Genomic DNA, 16,465 nt, shown 5'->3' with positions numbered 1-16,465 from the left:
CAGAGCCAGGTGGCTCTCTGTGAGTTCGAGGCCAGCCTGGACTACCAAGTGAGTCCCAGGAAAGGTGCAAAGCTACATAGAGAAACCCTGTTTTGAAAAACCAAAAAATAAATAAATAAATAAATAAAAATTAAAAAAAAGAATGCAACACATATTTACATTATTAAACAAGTGTTCCACAGCATATACAAATGTCTACAACAACTAAATGTAGAAAGAAATAAAAATGCAGGAAACAGAGAGGACAAAATAGAGAAAAATAGAAAAAAGAAAAATATTCCCTTTGAATGGAAAAATTTATAGACAGAATTAGATAAAGACATGGAGGGGAATAACAAATAAAAGCATAAAAACTCTTAAAAATACAACAAAGTAAGACTCATCTAAATACATATACAGTAAGAGGGTGGAGACTGGTGAGTTGGCTCTGTTAAGAGAACTGGCTGCTTTTTCAGAAGGCACAGGTGGTTTGGTTCCCAGCTTCTACACGCCAGCTCACAACAGTCTTTAATTCTGGTTCCTGGGAATCTGGACCCTATTCTGGGTTCCATGAGCTCTGCATGCATATGGTACACATACACACATGCACACAAAACACCTATACGTGTAAAATAAAAGTTTCAATAAGGGAGCATTTCAGGGGTTACCAAGAAAGAACAGAATGATGAAGTGTTGGGCCAGCTTGTTTGTTGGTCCTTGAAAATTAGAGTGATGTGGTGGATGTCAGTTAAACTGTGGGCTCCTTAAAGTCTGAAGAGTAGTCTTGATGGAAGCAATTTTCATTGCACAGGGACCTCTCTCTGTGGACCATATTCAGCTTTCCTTTCTGTATAATGTACAGACTCACCATCTCTTGAGACTCCTCAGGTCTTAGTCCTCCAGTGGCTGATGTTTTAGTTGGAGATGTCCCCCAAGTGCATAGGTGTGTAGGAGGCAGTCCTGGCACCAAGACTGGTCTAGGCAGAGGCCCATCTTCATACTTTCAAGACCTCCTGAGTATGGATCATCCTGCTGGAGGAAAATGGCTCTGGGAATCCTGGGCACCCCGTTCTGGAACTTTAGAGTTCTCAAACTTGACAGCTGTGAAGGACAGACATGTGGCTTTAGAATCTGATCAACTCACTGGCCTCAAGTTTAGCATCATCAAACCCCATGCTCAGAGCTCAGCTGATGAGCTCTGCCCACAGTCACCAAAGGCAGGCTACCTTTCCATATGCACCTCTCAGCCTTAGCCAAGCCCTGCTTTCCCCTGTCCTTTCCTTTGTCATAATCTACTCCTCTCCTATTCTCTAGAACTGCCTCTCTAGGTCTTCCTCACCCAGGGGCAATGGCAGGCCAAATGGAGAGTCTCCCTGACCTGGGAATGTTCTCTGATCCCACTGTAGCTCAGTTTGTTGGCTTTTTAATTGTTATTTTATGTGTTTGCGTGTTTTGTCTGCATATTTGTCTGTGTATCATGTTCATACCTAGTACCTGAAGAGGCCAAAGAGGGTGTTGGGTCCCCTGAACTGGTGTTACAAACTGTTTCGAGTCACCCTGTAGGTGCTGAGAATAGAATCTGGGTCCTCAGCAAGAGCTGCAAGTGCTCTTAACCACTGAGCCATCTCTCAGCCTCCTGTCACTCACTGTTTTAGCAAGAGAATCTCTCTCAAGATGCTACCTGGCTGCTGCCCCACAAGTCATACAGGGTGACAATAAGGCATTTCTCTCTACTGCTGACCCACCTATTAGAAGAGCCCACACCATTTATTGAAGATACTTTCTGTTTTCCTTTGGCACAGAGTAGAGAACACAGAAATTAACCCAACTACAGCCAAACAGTTTTATTATGTTTGATTACGAAGTGTGATGCTTTAGAACCAGCCAGATACTACTACTTACTACACATCATCTTGGGCATGTTGCTCTTTGTAAGGTCTCAGTGGCTTCCCATATAACATGGAGATGTCAGTGACATCTATAAATGAGCAACACTTGAAATTCATAGAGTTGTGCCCAGCATAGACAGAACTCTCAATAAATGCCAGCCTAAAATTAATAACCAAAAACTTTTGTACCAAGTATAACTCTCTGGTGTCACTGTCGCTGGGGTACCTTAATGGCATCTCTAATTCATTACTTAGGAAATAGAGCTGTGCATTTCTGGCTTGCACCTGGACACTCTGAGGTGACTCCTACTCAGCCACAGCACCTCATGCATCCAGTCACACAAGGCAGGAAAGTGAGAGCAAGGAATCATTCTTTCCATGTCAAGGGCCCACACAATCGAATTCCCTCTCCAATGTAATACTCACTTGCTGCTCTGTGACTCTGTCCCCACCACCCCAGCCCAAGCCACCATCAGCTCTGCCCCATACTTGAGAAGCCCCTAAACTGGCTTCTGTACTCACCCTTCAAAACAGTGGTTCTCAACCTTCCTACTGCTGAGACCCTTTAATACAGTTCCTCATGTTGTAGTGACCCCCCCAGCCATAAAATTATTTCATTGTTACTTTATAACTCTAATTTTGCTGTGGTTACGAACCATAATGTGAATATTTGATATACAATCCCCCAACAGAGTCATGACCCATAGGTTGAGAGCCACTGCCTCAAAGCCTTTCTTTACATGCAGCCAGGCACATCTTCTCAGTGTGTATGTGAGCATTCAGACCCTTACATCCAGCCATGCCCAGGACTATTAAAATAAGAAATTCCTCAAGATCCAAGGCTATGCTGATTGCCTGGGTAGGGTACCCTAGGGAGGTGCCTCTCCCTTCACTGGGCTTCTCTGCCTCAGTCTCCTCATGCTGATCTCCTTTGATCCTTTGTCCAGCTCTTCTGCTACAGTCCTGGCCTTATTCCGGTGCTTTGCCTGGCTTGTCTTCCCTCTGCTCTTCCTCGTTTCAGTTTGTGTCTAGTGTCCCCCATTACACAAGTTGTCTTGGCACAGTTAAGTGACCCCCCTCCCCTTCCCTGCTTCTGTACAGCCTCTCCCACGCTGTCTTGGCATACCCGTACTTTCACTATTTGATGGCAGTTTGCTAATGCTTGTACTGTCAAAAGACCCAAGGCTCCAAGAGCTCACTTCTCCGCCAACTTTCTTCCTGCTTTACCACCGCACACAGTGAGCACTCAAGCTATAGGTGTTCTGTGAATGGGTTTTGATGAAGGAGAAGTGTGTTCCACTTCTGTCTTAGTCATTGTTCTATTGCTGTGAAGAGACACCATGACCTCAGCAACTCTTATAAAGGAAAACATTTAATTAGTGCTTACTTATAGTTTCAGAAATTTAGTCCATTATCATCATGGCAGGAAGCATGGTGGCATGTAGGCAGACATGGTGCTGGAGAAAGAGCAGAGATTTCTATATCCAGATGCGTAGGTGGCAGGAAGAGAGTGACTCTGGGCCTAGCTTGGGCTTCTGAAGCCTCCAAGCCCACCCCCAGTGACACACGTCCTCCGACAGGGCCACACCTCCTAATTCTTTCAAACAGTACCACTTCCTGTGAGCCTAGGGGGGCTATTTCATTCAAATCAGCACACTTTACCATCTATCCATAATTTGAAGATCAACAATGACTGTTAATTTTTCTCAGGCTTATTGACTGAGTATTGTCCATACTTTCACTGGACAGCTCACCTTCAGCCATGGAAAATATGACATAATCTGAAATCTTACTTTGTGGTTGTAGGCAGCAGATGGCCTTAAGAATTGTTTAATTATTAAATGACATCATCACAAATATGCTCCCTTCCAGTCTCTTTTGAAATAACACAGATGAGTAAATTTGCCAGCTATGTTCACCCAGATAGATTACAAAATAGATATGGACAATTTATTTTAGAATAAATTATGCAAATAAGCTGAAGTCTAATTTGGATCGATTGGTTTTGTCACCAGCTTGCCTGTTTCACCTTGAACAGCTTCTCTGCACAGCTCCCTCCCGCAGTTCCAAAATGTTCAGTGTAAACACCCTTCGAAAAACACAGAACTTCAGACAAATTTAAACAAAAATGCAAATGATCCTTGAAACTTACAAGTGGGACATTTATGAAATTTTCCCCAAACAGCTCTCGAGCAAGCATTCCTGGTCGCACACCTGCTGGGGCCCATGAGATAATCCCATTCTGTATGTTCAGGTTTAAGATTTCTTCTCCAGGCTGGGCTGTAGCCAACACAGTAAATGGGACTCAGGGGATGTGGAAAATCCATGCCTTATGAAGATGGAGCCTGGATGGGAGATGGCGTTTGCAGCCACCTGGCGAGGGTACGTTGGATGATGTGTCTCAGACTGAGTGTTAGAGTAAAAAGATCCAGGCTGGCTACCAAACCAATTAGCCTGCAAAGCAGCTGCCTTCACTTCTGTCAAGAACATTTCAGATGACAATAAAGACAAATCTAGCTGTAAAGATGCGGGCAGAGGATAAAGAAAAACAGGTTTTGTTGTTGTTGTTTGTTTGTTTTTGTTTTGAGAATTGTGATAGATTTCTCCTTAATGTCTAAACACCTTGGAATGCAAACAGTTGAGATGTGGTGCAAATGGAGGGTCATGCAAACACATGGGATGATGCTGTACTGACCGAGTAATGAGGCACAATGTTTTCTTCACAGTAGTTCTCATGTGGGTGTGAACTTGTGCATGCACATAGTCAATATGGTATTCATGTTCTTTACACACAGAGCATGCATAAAGCTCAAAAGCCCTCTAAGTACTCCTGTGAGGGCTGGGGAGATGGCTCCGTGGATGAAGGTAACTGCTGCCAAGGCTGACGACCTGAGTATTACACCCAAGATTCACATGGTAGAAGGAGAGGACTGATACCATGGTGGAAGTTGTCCTTTGACCTTTACTCATGTGCTATGACATGTGTGCATGCACTCTTGAGTGCACACACACACACACACACACACACACACACACACACACACACACACACAGAGATAAACATAATTAAAAAAAATTCTGGTCCTCCCTGGCCATCAGATCTGAGCACTTTACTAGTTGGAGTAGAAACCACCCTGGCCACCCTTGTGTTGATGCTAAATGGATGATAAAACATGTTCTGTTTTGCTTTGGACTCCAGCCTGCTGCTGAATTTTTAAGGGAATGAATGCTATAATACTTGGAAATCAAATGAATCACACTTACTTTTTCAGCCAGAAAACAGAGTCGTCTCTCCAAGCAGGCAGTAGATATTGCCAAAAGAAAGGGCTGCTGACTTGGGGACTGAGCCTCAGTTCTGGTTTCACAAAACACCTTCTGCCATCCCTGGAGACTATTTCTTTGCAGTGTGTTATGTTGCTCTCCTCATCTCCTCACTCGCTGAGGAGTGAGTACTCTGGGGATAAGGCAGCTTTTTGAGCTCCCTCTGCTGCCTTAGCGCAGGCAGTCTTGGATGGTAATGTCAAACCAGATGTCACAGGCCTCTGCGAGAGATTCAGGGATCAGATGATCTGGCTGTAGGCTCAGAAGATTCTTCATTCATCCCATCTCTTTCTAGAAGCTTCAAGACCAAGAGCAGGGCCCACTTATCTGTTAGACTTGTAGGAAGTGGGTCTGCAGGCCTGGCCCTTGTCTGCCTGTCCATGTCCTCTCCTCTAGGATGTCCTTTTCAGGGTCATATTCTTGATTTCAAGGTCGATTCTCAGAGGCCATGATCACCGAAGCTGTAACTGAGTGTGTGACAGTATTTTCACATAATCAGGTTGGTGAAAGGTGCCTGGAGGTATGTTCTTTTTCCCACTCTTCTCTGAATCCTCTATCTAGACACCAGGAAAAGTCCTACTGTGGCAGCGATGACCCTGCAGGGTAATGGTGCTGGCGATGGTATGACTACAATAGAGAAAGCCCAGCTCCTTTTGATTTGCAGTTTCCTTTGCATCCTGTTCATAATAGCTAGACATCATCTGACATTGTGGACTAGTGCCAGTCACAGAAGTGACATCCAGTCCTTGTCCCTGGTGACAGAGGTTGATGGAAGGTCAGGGGCAGCTGATGTTTTATAATCCTCAGCCCAGAGCATCTGCCTCACAGGACAGTGTACTCTTCTCTGTCCTTCCTTCTTCCAGCATCACAGCAGTCCCTTCTGAAGGACCCCCGCCCCCCGCCAAGTGCCTTTTCTCATTTTGCTTTTTCTCAGTTTTCTAGCTTATGCTCACAACAGATCAGTGGGGCAGGTATTGATGCTTCTCTGTTGTACATGAAGGGTCAGAGGCTCAGGGAGATAGATCAAATGTTGGAGCTGAGATAAAGTGAGGATGTTATGATGAGAAGGCCTATGCTCTTTCAACTGCTATGTGGAGACTCTCTTATGGGTGCTTATACCAATAACTTACTGTTCATTTCTTAATCATAGAAAGAATAGGTCATTTCTAAAAATGATAGAAAAGTATACAAAAGACCCTAAAATCCCCTATAATCCTGTCTTCTAGAGGCACTGTTGATGCATACTGGGCACACAGACCTCAGCTTCTGTCTTGCTTCCACTAAAGGGATGTCAGTTTCCTAGGCTGTTTCTCTCATGAGGGTGAGGTAGGAAAAATTATATATGATCTGGTAGTTATTAAAGGAGATGTTTCTAAAGATTTTAGCCCACCTAGGGAAGCAGTGTGAACTTGCTACTGTTATGACCTACTTTGAGCTTTTCAATATCCAAGTAATTATTTTAAACTCACTGTGATTGCTGAATTATTTTCACCACCTGAGCAGGTCTCATTTGGCTGTATTCTTTCATTTCTTTGTGCTATTAAATGAATATCTTTCTTTCTGCCTCACCAGGAGTTGAATACTTGGATTGTCTTCCTCCTCTTGACTCTTGTAAATTGTTTTGGGGTTGGTGGGGTAAGGAGAGGACATGAGAGTGGGGGACTTCATCTTTATCTGCAGCATATTATTTCATTTTAAAAACATGTGAAAGAAATATAAAGCCAAATGATAAGCCATTAATATTTATTGACTCTGAGAGGTAAGTACATAGGGCCTGACCTTATTTTCTGAGCTGTTTGTAAATGTGTGATGGTTGATTATTGAACATTTAAATATTATTAGCCCAGGATAAATGTCATTGTACACAGAGCTTTGCACATTTACAGGGCTACGTCCTCTGTAGGAAGTTTCAAGTGGCTAAAGCTGGGGTCAAGTTCTACCACTAAGTTCACAAGAAGGGTCAAGCATCAATTTTCAGCCTCCATTTCTGTGTTCTTGTCAACTGTGGTTTCCATTATTTTGAAATAATATTCGCACCAGGTAGAGGAATTGTGGTTTGAAATTAACTCTGGAGTCAATTACTTTTCTGGTCATGGCACAATATCTGAAGAGAAGCACCTTCAGGAAGGCAGGGTTTATTTGGCTCTTCATTGGAAGGGAGACAGTCCATCGTGGTGGGGGGAAGCACATGAGGTCAGGAAGCAGAGTGTGAACAGGAAGTGGGGCTGGGGTGTATAATCTCAAGCCCACCTTCCCCCAGTGACTCTAGATTTCTAGTAAAGCTCCACCTCTTAAAGGTTCCACATCCTTCCCAAACATGGCCACCAACTGGGAACCAAGTGTTCAAACACATGGTCCTTTGGTGACATTACACATCCAATCAAAGTAGGTGTTTTCTTGGTTTTTCTTTGTAAGTTGTCAGTGACCCTTAATGTTAAAGATATTGAATCTTGATTTGGATTATTCACAGAAAATAATCTTTCCTAGTTTAGATGATCCTCATGTGGAGTTAGTGCTGTAGCATGCTAACTGCTACAATTCATTCCTTGCCATGTCTCTGTCTCTGCCTTCAGACCTGCAGTGGAAGTCTGGGCACATGGCTGAGAGCCTCACCAACATGCCCCGGCACTCACTCTACATCATCATCGGAGCCCTCTGTGTGGCCTTTGTGCTCATGCTCATCATCCTGATTGTGGGTATCTGCCGCATCAGCCGCATTGAGTACCAAGGCTCCTCCCGGCCAGCCTATGAGGAATTCTACAACTGCCGCAGCATTGACAGCGAGTTCAGCAATGCCATTGCATCCATCCGGCATGCCAGGTAAGCTCTGGGGGTCTGCAGTGAGGGAGACATCACACCTGGGCTCCAGGATTATGCTATCATTAAGACTTCACAGCCACAAGGGAGGGTTTTCAAAAATAAAGCATGGGCTGAACAAGGTACTGAAGACAGAGTTCTAGCCCATTTCATGAGCAACCCTTTAAACCTGTGGCTACTTATGTTTACATTGAATATATTCATTCATCTAATTTTTTTTTTTTTTTTTTTGTTTTTTTGTTTTTTTGTTTTTTTCGAGACAGGGTTTCTCTGTGTAGCTTTGCGCCTTTCCTGGAACTCACTTGGTAGCCCAGGCTGGCCTCGAACTCACAAAGATCCGCCTGCCTCTGCCTCCCGAGTGCTGGGATTAAAGGCGTGCGCCACCACCGCCCGGCCTCATTCATCTAATTTGTATTGATCTGCAACTGTACACATATGATTTTTCTTCACTGCATTGGACATTTTTTAAAAATATGTATCTGTGTACATGTGTATGCATGGATGTGTGTGCATGCCATTTTGTGTGTGTGTGTGAAGGCCTGAGAGCAACCTGTGTCATCCTGAGGTGCTGTCTAGTCCCATTGAGACAGACAGGGTTTCTCAAATTAGAGACCTGGAGCTCACCAGTTAGGCTGGATTGGCCAGCCAGTATGCCCTAGGAATCTTTCTATCTCTACCTCCCCAGTGCTGGGATTATAGGCCCATGCCACCAGGCCTAGCATTTTTAGGTGCGTTCTGGGATTGAAATTAAGTCCCGTGTGTGGCAAGGCAAGTGTTTTACTGAGACATCCCCTCAGCCTGATAATTTCTTTCTTGCTTTTAAAGCAGTCAATATGAATATAGATTATCCTCTTGGATTCCAGTGTCTACAAAAGTCATGATGAATCACTGTCATCTGATGCTTAGAGTTTGTGTTTTGGAATCAGTGTCCTTTCCTGGAGGAAATTCAGGAATTGGTGTGTGAGAGGGAGAGCAGAAGCATAGTGTGATTGGAAGTCTCATTACTACATTCCCTGACTATATTCCATCCAGGTCACTCAACCTTCCACAAGCATAGTTCCCTCCACTCCCCCTCCTTAAAGAACATGGCAATTGTTAAATTGCAGATATTATTCTATAAGTAGATAATTGTTAAATTACAGATATTATTCTATAGGTAGATAATTACATATTTACTTCTCCCAGATCTATCTATGATGTTGGTCAAGAAGTTCAGCTAATAGCTCACTGACTTTTGTAAGGGATGCCATTCCAAAATTAGTAGCAATATTATTTCCTATGAGTTGATGGAATAATGTGAAACATACAATTCAGAAAGTCAGTGTACTGAGTTTAGTTTTTAAAAATAAACATACATTTTAGGTTTTATTCGTGTGTGTGTGTGTGTGTGTGTGTGTGTACATGTGCCTGTGTGAAGATGTACATAAAACCACAAGATATAACAAGAGGGTGTTGTATCTCCTGGAGCTGGAGTTACAGGTCGTTTGGAGCTGCCTGAGACCAAACTCCAGTTCTCTGCGAGAGCAGCAAAGGCTCTTAACCACGGAGACATTTCTCCAGCTCCCTGGAATTGGTATTGAGAGCAGGACCTGTGGAAACTGTTGGCAGTATTATTTTTATTAGGGTGATGTATCAGTAAAGACACAGCAGTCCCCAAATCTGTAGAGTGGCAGCAGAAGACAAGAGCTTCGGAGTTCCTCCCCCAAAGGAAGTCCCCAAATCCAAGTTTCACACCTTACAGTGACTGTTGCAACAGAAACAGGAATAGAGCCTGGTTCCAGAGAGAGGATCCAGAGATGTGAATTTGGATGACTTGGAGCATCTGCCCCAATGCCTCACCAGGAGCTGCACCCTGGAGTACTTGTGGCTGTGAGGGAGAGGAACCAGTAGACTCAGGACCCACCCCATAGCTGCTCACCTAGATGCTTCCTCTCAGGGTCAGCTCAGGCAACTCAATTTCCAGGAAGCCCAGGACCAATCCACACAAGCCCCACTGTTTATTTGAGTCTCTCCTTTCAGTTCTGTCTCTCTAACAGGTCCTGGCATATAGCAAATGTCACTAAAATCTGAAGTCTGACGGAAAGGATGACCTCAGTTTGTGTTGGCACAGTATGTTTTGTCTTTCTGAATCCCCAGTACTAGCTCAGTACATGGTCCCAGGCAACAGGACTAGTTCCAGTATCTTAAATCACTGGGCTGGAGGCAGAAGATTCAAAAAAGAGTGGAGAACTAACAAGTTTCTTTGTTGCTGAACTCTCCTCTCTTGTGCTCCCAGAAGAGCTTAGCTCATAGGGGGAAGCAAGGGTATATAGCTTTATACTTGGATGTTTGGGAGACCCAGAAATAAGAGTCTCTCTCTCCCGGAGGATCTGTGGCCAAGTTCCTTTGTAATCCCCCTAACTGGACAAATGTGGCATTTCAGGCCCAGATCATTTGAGAGGGATGCTGTGGAGCATAATGCTTATACAGCTCTCTGGGAAGATAACTGAATACTCAGGCAGGCAAGAAGGGACATGATAGCATTCACAAACCTGATTCCTATTTGTTGCCCATCTATATCAAAATACGCAGTGCATAATGCTAGGCATCGACCTCCAGTGTCCTTTAGTAAGTACAGAGGAAACAGTCCACAGGAAGGCCACACCTTTCCAGGAATCTAGAATTCAGGGTAAGTTCTTGCCTGAAGGGCTCTGCAGCTTACAACCTGATCTGCATGCAGCCTGTCCCAAAGAGGCTGTAGCCAGACCTCTGGCAAATTGGCCTTCTTTGTTCTCTGTTCCTGGAAACTCTAGGAAGAGCTTGGCCAAACTTAGTCCTTTTGATGTTCCCTTTTTCTAGTTTTCAAACATGGACTGTAGCAAATGCCCATTTCACAGGCTGTTTCCTGGATGCTAGCCTGGAAGTGATACTGAGTTGGAATGACCACAGCCCAGTGGCCACACAAGTTACATTCCAAATGGGTCACCTGAGATGTTCATGAGGGACCAAGAAAACATCTGGTGTCTCTGATGTCAGCTATCAGCTGGATTGAGAAGGCGTTTCCTCTCCTTTGTCCCAGAAGCCACCTGTCCCACAGCTGCTTTGCCTATGTCAGGTAGCAGAGCGATTGTCACTATCAGCAGGGGCAGACACATGGCTCACCACATCTGGACAGTGATGTTACTTCTTGGTGCCTGGGTCTACCACCTAGAAGTGTTTACCCACAGAAAGCAGGAAAAGGAGAACACAAAGACATTCTCTTGTCCTCAAAGAACAAACTTTCAGATTCAGGCCTTGCTTATGATCAGATCCACCTGACATTCTTTATGGTGTTGTTTTGACTGCTTTTAGGGGACATTGAGCTAGGAGAATGTGGTTTTTTTTCTGCCTTATTTATGACTGGCAGTAGTATCTTTTGTTCCTTCAGAGAATGAGTTAGATGCACAGGACTTATTACCAAGTATGTTTAAGATACTGATGTGACATTGATAGTATTTGTACTGAGACCAACTAGGGTGGGCCACCCATAGCCCATTGGCTGTATAAGGCTCAGGAGAGCTATAAATGTAGTCTAATACAAAATTGAAAACTTACTTAAAACACTATATATATTGTTGGTTTGTTTTGGTAAATTGTGTGGTTATTGAGTGTGAACTCTGTAGGTGAAAATGCAGGACAGAGAAGTGAAAAGGTGGGGCACCTCTCTTGAGAACCTCTGGAGTGGCCAGGATTTAGAGAACACAAGACCAGTACTGGGGAGCAAAGGAGATATGAAAGGCAGCTAGCATTTCAGCACGACTATTAATAGACATTCATTCACCACCTTGAGAGGTGTAGGAGAGTCAAGGAAAGTCTTGCCTCAGCTTATGGGTGCTTACAAACCTTAGTGTCTGTAACAGATACTGTTTTAGCTTCCATATGGTAGACCCTGCACTTCAATTTTAACTTTGTAGCTCATTCAAGGAAACAGAGTTTGCACTAATTAGGGAATTGAAGTACAGGGATAGCAGCTCCCAATGGTCCACTCTTCTTGTCTTAGGAGTGTTAGTCTGACCTCCACCAACTTTTGTCACCAGCGTGACACTTTCTGACCCAGGCAGATGACTTCATTGGCATTGTGCCACATAACCAAGTAAGTCTGGACACAAGGCAGGATGCCCTGTTCAGTCGTCCTCTTTGCGTGTGTGCAAGAGAGTGGGCCTAGCCTTTGGCTGTCATGATCAGGGCACCTACAACACTCTTTCCCAAACTTTTCTTATTTGTCTTCAGCTCCATGGTGAACCTGAAGTTCTCAGTCATTTGAATTACTGCTTGTTAACACATGGCACAAAATGGAGACATTTAGTTTTCCAGATTTTAAGAAGACAAATTCTTTTTCAAATGGAAACCACGTAACAAGTGGCTTTAAGAGGTGCATTGAATCTGTTCAGTTGTTTCCATTGCCAAACAATTGATTAATCAGCTAATGAATATGATTTATTCTCACAGTGTTCCTATAGGAAAGCATCTCAGGGCCACTGGGGCTAGGCAGGGGAAGCTCTGAGTTGTTAGCTTTTCTTCTAAATCATCACTGTTATTACAAATGCATCTAGCTAGTTTATGAAAAATAATTTGTCAAAATTTTCTACCACCGAGTAGCCTCCTCTGCTTTCACTTGGGAAAAAGTATAGAATTTAGCAATTGTTACAGTGTGGCCACTTTTCCTATCCTAGGATTGCATGGGCCTTATCCAGGTAGATTAAAGGCTATACGCTGAGGTCCGAACCCACATCAGTGTTGGCATAGTTTGTGGGTGTTCAGTAAGGCCTTGCAATCCAGAAACAGTTCTACTTAGGGCCTTTTTAATATTGTAATGGTCACTGTGGGTCGGTGTTGGCAGAATGCATTAACTCTGGCCCTGAGTTTTGCGTGGTGCCCCCTCTGTGCTCCTGAAGGCCAGTCTTGAGTTCATTGGAAAGCAACTGATGAAAGTTTAAAAATCAAAGATCATTTCAGGCATGGTGGCAACTACACCTGGAATCCCAGGACTTGAGGGCTGAAGCAGGAGGATTATGGTTGTAGAATATGATTTTAAGGTGTGTTATTTTTGTTTATGTTGCATTTGTTTAACTCTGTGAAGCTGTGTTACTGTGCCTGTCTAAAACACCTGATGGTCTAATAAAGAACTGAGTGGCCAATAGTGAGGCAAGAGAAAGGATAGTCAGGGTTGGCAGGCAGAGAGAATATATAGAAGGAGAAATTTGGGAGGAGAAAAAGAAGTAGACAGAGAAGGAGGAGGACTCCAGGGGCCAGCCACCCAGCTACACAGCAAGCCATAGAGTAAGAGTAAGATTTACAGAAGTAAGAGAATGAGAAAAGCCCAGAGGCAAAAGGTAGATGCGATAAGTTAAGGAAAGCTGAAAAGAAATAAGCCAAGCTAAGGGTAGGCATTCATAATTAAGAATAAGCTTCTGTGTGTGATTTATTTGGGAGCTGGGTGGCAGGCCCCCCCAAAAATAACAGAAACAAACAACAGCTCACTATGAGTTTGAGGCCAGCCAGAATTGTATAGTAAATCTCAGACCAGCCTAGGCTACAGAGCAAGATCTTGTCTCGAACCCATCCATCTTCCAACCCCCAAATCTTACTTGAAGAGTGCTCTCTTTCTCATTCCCCACTTGCTCCTACTTTTTACCTTTGTATGTGAGAAAGCCAACATTCAAAAGGTAGCAAAGAAATAGAGAAGAGGGTGGAGGGAGGGAGCCCCTCTGACTCTTTCAGGACCCATCTTAGCTTTTTCAAAATTTAGGTGGTTGTTTTTGAAATCTCTTTTTAATGAGCCCTGTTGGAAGTAAAATAATTTATTTTTTAAAGCCGTATAGGAGAAGAAACAATGGTAGGTTCCCATGGAAGACTTTATACTGTTTCACTCCGGAGGCGTTGGGGAAAGTGAGCTCTCGAGTGGGAAGAGACCACCTAGAAGTTGAACTGGCCAGGTTTTAATAATTTAATAACTCTCTGAAGACTGGTTTGGCAGAAAGTCTTGCTCTTGGAGTTTTGACTCCTCTGGCTTCTGGGCATCAGTCCTGCTCCTGAGGAGACGTTGATATGCATAAATCTGTTGGGACAATAGCTTGGTACTCAGAGAAAAAGAATGCTCCTGGGGGCTGAGAGAACTGAAGAGCAGGATTTGATGGCAAGCCCCGGCAGCATTTGTGGACAAACACCTCAGTGTTTTAGGTGATTACTTTCTGCTGTGTTTTTGGGGTTGGAATTTCAGATGACCTCAGAGCCTTTACAGTTTACTCCCTCCAAGACCCCAGGAGAGAGGCTGTCTGAGTGCTACTCAGAGACCATTGCCATTGTGTATGCTAGTCATGAGAGTGGATATAAAACAAAACTGTCTTTCCAGATATTTATGGGTCTTAAAGAAAAAGAGAAATTGATACATGTTTTCTTAAATCTGGTGTGGCACTGTCCTGCCTGATTTAACTTGGATGCTTTAACATTAATCCTTTTTTGTCTCCTGAACTAAAGACTAATGTTTATTTCCAGTCAGTGTTAATATCAGGATGCCTTAAGTTTTTATACATGCTAAAGAATATACTTTAGAGTGTTTTTATAGTTCCATTAGATTCTTGAATGTTATTTTTTGTGTGTAATATATACATATATATGTAGGTATGTGCCTATACATATATGCTTGTATGAGTGTATATGTGCTACACATAGGCATGTGAGTATATGTGTGTGTGTGTGTGTGTTGCATGTAGTTTATGCATGTGTATGTTGTATGTAGGTATGTGTGTATATGTGTGAGTGGTGTGTGTTATGTGTAGGCCAGAAGTCCACGTGCAGCTACTTTCTTGGCTGTTCTGCCTATTAATTTTTGAGACAGGGTCTTTCACTGAACCTAGAGCTCACCTCAGCTCACCAACTGGCTAGGCTGGGTGGTCAGTAAGACCTGGGATTCATCTTTTTCCCTCCTTGCCTCCAGTACTGGGTTACACCAGCACCACTGTCCCAGGTTTTACATGGGCACAGGAAGACCAAGCTTAGGTCCTCATGTGTATGCAGCAGGTACTTGATGGAAATTATTCTTAACATTCACCTTTAATAGAACTTGGAGTCCAATACCCATGTAACCAGAATCCTCTCTGTGATTTCAGGTTTGGGAAGAAATCTCGGCCTGCGATGTACGACGTGACTCCTATTGCCTACGAGGATTACAGCCCCGATGACAAGCCCTTGGTCACACTGATTAAAACAAAAGATTTGTAATCTTCTTTTTTTGGGATTATTTTTCAAAAAAGATGAGATACTAAGATCATTTAAATATTTTTAAGAAAATTAAAAAGCTTAAGAAATTTAAAATGTTAGCTGCTCATGAGTTTTCAGTAGACTACCGAAGAACTAAGGTTCTGCAGCTTTTAGTTTGAAAAAAGTATTTTAAAAAAACCAGAATTTGTGAAATCCATAGACCATGTTTTAATGTACCTTCAGCTCTCAACACTGTCTGCTTCAACAAGTATGGGTTCTTTTGACAGTAGACCCTACCATGAAACCCAGATGGACTTCTGTGGTTGTTACAGAGTAAGTCTTACATAGGAAGAGTTTCTTGTGATGTGTGAGTGCCGGCTTTCTGAGTAGAGTTAGGAAAATAAGTAGAGTATGATGCATAATCCAGTATAATCGTTACTATGATGTGCCGTCTGAGATGTCTGTTTTGTGAAAAAGAAAACTAGTTAAATTTATTATTCCTAACCCGAATGAAATTAGCCTCTGCCTTATTCTGTGCATGGGTAAGTAACTTATTTTCTGTACCGTTTTGTTGAATTCCAAGGAAATAATGTTCTTTCAAGTTTTAGTCATTTTTGTAACAATCCTTGAACTTGACCTTGTAAACACAAACAAGGGAAGGGCCTAGGGAGGCAAATACTGATCAGTTTCAACCAATTTTTTTCTTTTAAAAATCAAGTGTTTTTCTTTTTAATTGTAGTGGATTAAATTATATTGCAGGTGTTTCTTGCTAAGAGGTAGTGACGTGTAAGAGGTGCTGGGCCCTTCTGTAGTGTTTCTCATAGTGCACCTTTATTTATACCCAAGACATTTTTGTGGCTGTATTTGATTGATATGTGCTTCTTATGATTCTTGCTAATTTCAAAGAATATTGAATAAACGTTAGCAGGGCGAGGACCTACTTGTCTCATTCTTTAAAAATTAACCTAAAATGTTTCAGATATGATATTGGCTGTCAACCCATCCAACTGTTTGACATTTAAGAAGCCCGAGGGACAGCTTGGATATGGTTTGAATGTATCTCTAAGAAGTTTGCGTGTTAAAGATATGATCTCCAAGAATTGACATGGGACCGTTAAGAGGGTGGAGGCCTGGGTTGAAGTCTTTAAGTTTGGGAGCTGCCTTTGAAAAGGACTAAGGTAGTTCTCATGAAAACCCGTTATAAGACAGTTCAAATCCTGAGTGTCTTTCTGGCTTCCTTT

General features: G+C 43.0%; 1 protein-coding gene across 1 annotated transcript in view; it reads left to right on the top strand.

The window, feature by feature from the left end:
• Dner (delta/notch like EGF repeat containing) overlaps window positions 1-16,160 on the top strand; it is a 331,006-nt gene extending 314,846 nt beyond the window's left edge. Inside the window, exons 12-13 of the mRNA XM_006984167.4 lie at window positions 7,763-8,009; window positions 15,134-16,160. Coding sequence (XP_006984229.2) covers window positions 7,763-8,009; window positions 15,134-15,245 — 359 coding nt within the window. The 3' untranslated portion in view covers window positions 15,246-16,160. The remainder of the gene's footprint in view (window positions 1-7,762; window positions 8,010-15,133) is intronic.
• The last annotated feature ends 305 nt before the right edge of the window (window positions 16,161-16,465 follow it).

Source organism: Peromyscus maniculatus, chromosome 13, assembly GCF_049852395.1.
Source record: "Peromyscus maniculatus bairdii isolate BWxNUB_F1_BW_parent chromosome 13, HU_Pman_BW_mat_3.1, whole genome shotgun sequence".
Taxonomy (NCBI): Eukaryota; Metazoa; Chordata; class Mammalia; order Rodentia; family Cricetidae; genus Peromyscus; species Peromyscus maniculatus.
The sequence above is the reverse complement of the archived record's forward strand: the minus strand, read 5'-3'. Positions and strand labels throughout refer to the sequence as shown.